At 34.9% G+C, this 4749-nt stretch overlaps 1 protein-coding gene across 1 annotated transcript; it reads right to left on the bottom strand.

Moving 5' to 3' along the window:
- Positions 1-559: 559 nt before the first annotated feature.
- Positions 560-4722, bottom strand: LOC110097474 (phosphoinositide phosphatase SAC2). Its single transcript, XM_020823846.2, has 4 exons — positions 4205-4722; positions 2114-2318; positions 1855-2020; positions 560-1002 (listed from the first exon to the last, which is right to left on the bottom strand). Exons 1-4 carry the CDS (start codon positions 4304-4306, stop codon positions 759-761), a joined length of 717 nt encoding a protein of 238 aa, XP_020679505.1. The 5' UTR covers positions 4307-4722; the 3' UTR covers positions 560-758.
- Positions 4723-4749: the final 27 nt, after the last annotated feature.

The raw sequence follows: 4749 nt of genomic DNA, 5'->3' as shown, positions 1-4749 counted from the left end.
AAAGTTTGATAGCTTCGATGATGATCTATCCCTTTTTTAAAGGTGCTTTGGTGAACACATTATGTAGCTGAGGCTACTTAGGAGTCTGAAGAGAAGATATGTGTCAAGCATCATCATTTTTTTTGCACATTAAGGTAACAGCTTATTTTTCTACTAATTTTGAACTTGGGGTCCACATTCTTATTTGATGGAAAGAATGTAACATCTCTGTGTGTGGACTCCAAGGAGAACCAAGAACATATTCTTGATATTTATAAGTATTTTTGTATATCAATACCCACATGTGATTTTATTTTTAGACCTATACGGTCCTATAGTTTGGGCATGCATTAACTTTTTGTTTTTTAACTCATAACTGCTATATGGTTAGTCTTCTGAGTTGTAAACTAACCCCATTTTCACTTTTTCATTTCAAATTGATTTAGATAACTTAGTAAGTGATCGCTATAAGAGATTGCGTAGTGTGGTGCCAACTTATATTCATGTGAATTTTTTTACTTTAGGAACTTTTTTTTTTGTAATAGATATAATTGTATACCTTTGAAATTTAGCATGGTTAAGAATGTGTGAGAAGTAGTAATATTTACAGGTTGTTTGGAGGATATAATGACTTCAGTAAGCTCTAATATGTTTATTTTGGAAATTCTTGCATAATTTGTTGACGTATATGATTTATCTAGATTTTTTCATTTGTTATAGGCACCTCATCTTATTGTTATCATGCCAAAATTTTGGGCAGCTTTTGGGGTGAGACAAAATCATTTAGAGATCACACATACCTGCTTGAAAAAACCATAGACTAAAGCAACTGTCCAGACATTATTCTTAAGACGATTGCGGATCCCTCTTGTCAAGAACTCATTCCAGACAAACATGGTTTCATATAATACTTGCCCTGTCTGAGAGTCACATAAATTCTTCTGAAGAGTGCGCATCACAGGATAAGAGTAGCTGAAAAAGAAGTCCTTTGTCAGATCCACAGTACACAGCAGCCTCTTGTATCTAAACCATGAAATAGGAAAACAGAATTATGTGAGATCCTTATAATGGACTGACGATTATAGGACAACATAATATTAAACAAAAAAGATCAAGGTGCTGCTTACAAAAAAAATTATGACAGAATCTATTATGAGGTAAGCGTAAACAAAAAGATCAAATAATGATATTGCTCATCTTTATCTACAAGACAAGCATTAAATATAAGTATAGACCAATCACGTACAAAACTAGTTTCTGGCATCTTCAACAAACAAAAATAATTTCTGAACATTTGGTCAAGAAGCAATACTAAACTAACAAAAAAATGATTGGGGTATCACACGCAGCAGATCAGACATCAGAAGACACTAGATTTCAAAATCCTTTTCTTCTTTCAAAGCTACTAGAATTGTAAAAAGTAACTTCAAGTCACATAAATTTTTAGAAAGCAACGAGAAAGCAAAAGCCATACGAAACTATAGTTGTGATATGAAAAGCAAAGAGTGAAAAAGTTGTCCAAAACAGACTATCAATAGTTTAAGATCTTGGAAGTCATAGCTAAAGTCCTATGTTTGAAATCCAAAATAATAATTCTAGTAAGAAAAATATTCTATAACTTGAACAAAAAAGAATACTGCTAAATTCAAGCAAATAAATAGGATTATGCTTTATTTTGTTTAGACAGGCCAATCTAAGTAAGAAGAGTTATAAATATATTTTGATCGGGAGGGTGTTGACTGATCCATCTTAGCAAAGTACAGCCTAATCACATTTTTTGTGTGATTATTTTTGGGGAGTGAAGCTTTACTCGAGTAACACTATAGTATACATAAAAGAATAAGTTAAATAAAAAATTTAGCGCCATAATAGAACCTGTTTTCATTCTTAGAAATCGTCATATTGGACCTCACGGTAGAATTTGGAACTGCAATCATCGCACTTTTGGTGATAGCATACACATTATAGCCGCACATAGAACCAATTAACCTTCTTTTGGTTATAAGCATCATGTAATATGGCCCTAAGAACTTAACAAAACCTGAAATAGAAAAGTCTCATAAGGTTCTGAAGGAGGCCAAATGGTGGTAAATCTGTGTTGACCTGACATTGCCTTAGTGAAGTAAATGCATACCAACAATCCCATAGCAGCTAGTAACGAATTTAAGTCCACCAGTTGACATATTTCCCTCATGAATGCGTTTCAACAGATCATTGCATTCATTTTCTGAGTACATGGCAGAGTCCTCAAGTATGTTTAGATCAAAAGGTTCCAATCGGTCAATCTTTAACACTCTCCAAAGTGTTCTACCCTTGTCCCTTCCAACCATATAAAATGTCTGCAAGGAGCATCAGAAAGTTACACAAATTTTACCAAATCATCAAGTCAATTAACATATGCATGGCTAGGTGTACTCGTGCTTGTTAAGATGTATAATTCTGCAAAGATAGATGGAGAAAATGTTTGAGCTTGCAGAAATGTAAAAAACAAATTCATATCGGTTCAGTTAATATTGTCAAAAGTAGAAATTGTTTAGCATCTCAGACATGTCCATCCTAATCATAGCAATAGAATACATCCAAAGGAAACAGATAAATGATAGCAGAATATTGCTTGAATTGCCAAAAAGGATTCAACAAATTTATTACAACTCTATAAGTTGGGAAAATGTAGTCATGAGAGAGAGATGAAGAACCTCAAACAGTTTACTTAAATAATGGCATAAAAGTTTTTTTTCTCTCGAGTGGCAATAGGCTGCAAATGAATCTAGTTGTGCAAAGCAGGAGGCTATTCGTGCACAAGCTCATCTTCCCAAAGCCTGTTTGAGCTCAGCTCAAGCTCAATATGAGCTTTTATGATAATGCTCAAGCTTGTTTTATTTAAATCTGTGCTTCTTCAAGCTTGATTTGAGCTTATCGTGCTTTAAACATCTAGCTCATTTGAAAACCTACATGAGCCTTATCGAGCAGCTCATTTGGAGACACAAATGATCCCTATCAAGCTCCTCCTTGAGCTTAAGGAAATGAAATTATAATTTTCCAAACATTTTATAAGTACAATTAATCTTCACATATATATTTTTTAATTTTTATTAAACCACTTTAGAAGCATATTCAAGCAAAATACCATATGTGGGCAAGAAGGCTGCAAGCTTACACAACTAATATACTATTACGCAACTTCTAACTATATAAAAATTATTATTACCTTAAACTTCCAACTAAAGTAAGACTAAGACTTCGTTTGGGACAGCTTTATTACTGCTTCTTAAAGTAGTTTTTTGATATAAAATATAATTTTTTCTACTAAAAAATTATTTTAAGAAGCAGTAAGAAAGCCGCCCCAACCGAAGCCTTAATAGGCGGGTGAGAGGAATACCGTGAGAGTGGGATTATATGAGGGAGGAAATTACATAATAGCTACCAGAATTCTGATATTAATTACTACTTATACAATGTCGTAATTATTATGCAATGCAATGGGTGGGAATATAGAATCATTCGAATGCCTATAATTACTTAATTGTGAATGTTAGAATGCCAAAATTACTTAATTGTGAATACTACATCATACCAGAATACCGAAATTCTTATAGATATTAATTTTATATATTGTATTGTGAATTAAATATTGTAAAAAATTAGCAATTGTTAATATCGAGTATTATATCAAATCTTAATCAAGCTTATTCATCACTTTTAAATGAAATTATTCATGATAATAAACGAATCAAGAAATACGACCTTGAAATTTGTTTATTTAACTACTGAATATTTGTAAAACTGTTGGAACTTGTTTGATTAGTCAATGGAGCTGAGTCACGAGTAATTTGTCCCACGCTAACTTCATTTGCAGCCATAGTTGGCAATACTGAATAGGCCCCAAAGAATGGAAAAGATAGCTAACTTGGGAGAACAAAAGAGTAAAGACTGAAACAATAATGCCCATTCATGCCAAAAAAAAGGGTTGATCAAAACAAAGGAAGATCACAGAGATCGGATTAACTTCACAATGGCCAGACTTTCCATAAAAGCAAGCACCAAAGGAAAGGGCTTTGGTCAAAAGACCGACAAGGAAAATCGCTAAAAGAGAAGGCTGGGAGGAGAAAATGAAGACAACACTAAACAGTCTTAAAAGAAAACAGATTCTAACAAAAAACACAAAATATACAGGATTAAGGCAGAAAAAGCGCATCCTAGCAAAGGCGAGAGCCAGCACTCTAACCGATTGGGTCTCGTACAGCCTGAACTTCTGCAGGCAGCACCCGTCGGCACCGGACTCTCCCGATATCCCATCAGTTGCCGGCGTGTTCTTCGCCGCCGCCATCACACAGGAGAGCGATCCCAAGCGTCCGGCTTGATCCTCCTCAGTCACACATGCAGATCCCGCCGATAGGTACTTCTTTGGCTGTTGGAGCCCTAAATTTCCACTCTGCTGCTTCAGATATAGCGTCCCTTCTGACTCCAGTCACTAGCTCGCCACTCCATCAAAGAGCTCCAAATGGTTTCAAAAGGATAGAAAAAGACATTATGGAATCAAACGATTGAGCTCGTTAGCAAGAGAAAATAGCAAATCAAAGGCAGAGAAAGAGAAAAAAAGAGATTTTTTCACTTTCTCCTTGATTTTGCTTCGTTTTACTTCTTCTTCTCCATTTTCTCTTCTTTTACTGAGCATTAAAAAGAGTAGGAAGGGGGGAATGAGATCGTCAGAACGCGGGAGACCACACAGCTGAGGCCACACTAATCCACACGAGCAAAGGGAAGATAGAC

The sequence above is a fragment of the Dendrobium catenatum genome, unplaced genomic scaffold, assembly GCF_001605985.2.
Source record: "Dendrobium catenatum unplaced genomic scaffold, ASM160598v2 original_scaffold_147274, whole genome shotgun sequence".
NCBI classification, from domain to species: Eukaryota; Viridiplantae; Streptophyta; class Magnoliopsida; order Asparagales; family Orchidaceae; genus Dendrobium; species Dendrobium catenatum.
The sequence above is the reverse complement of the archived record's forward strand: the minus strand, read 5'-3'. Positions and strand labels throughout refer to the sequence as shown.

What these genes read in the sequence shown, in the direction of transcription:
- LOC110097474 (XM_020823846.2), bottom strand. Translation starts at nt 4,306, where the DNA reads ATGGCGGCGGCGAAGAACACGCCGGCAACTGATGGGATATCGGGAGAG. An exon ending in GGCTGTACGAGACCCAATCG is followed by an intron (nt 2,319 to 4,204) that starts GTTAGAGTGCTG and finishes TGCTCCTTGCAG; the next exon opens with ACATTTTATATGGTTGGAAG. An exon ending in TAGCTGCTATGGGATTGTTG is followed by an intron (nt 2,021 to 2,113) that starts GTATGCATTTAC and finishes TTTCTATTTCAG; the next exon opens with GTTTTGTTAAGTTCTTAGGG.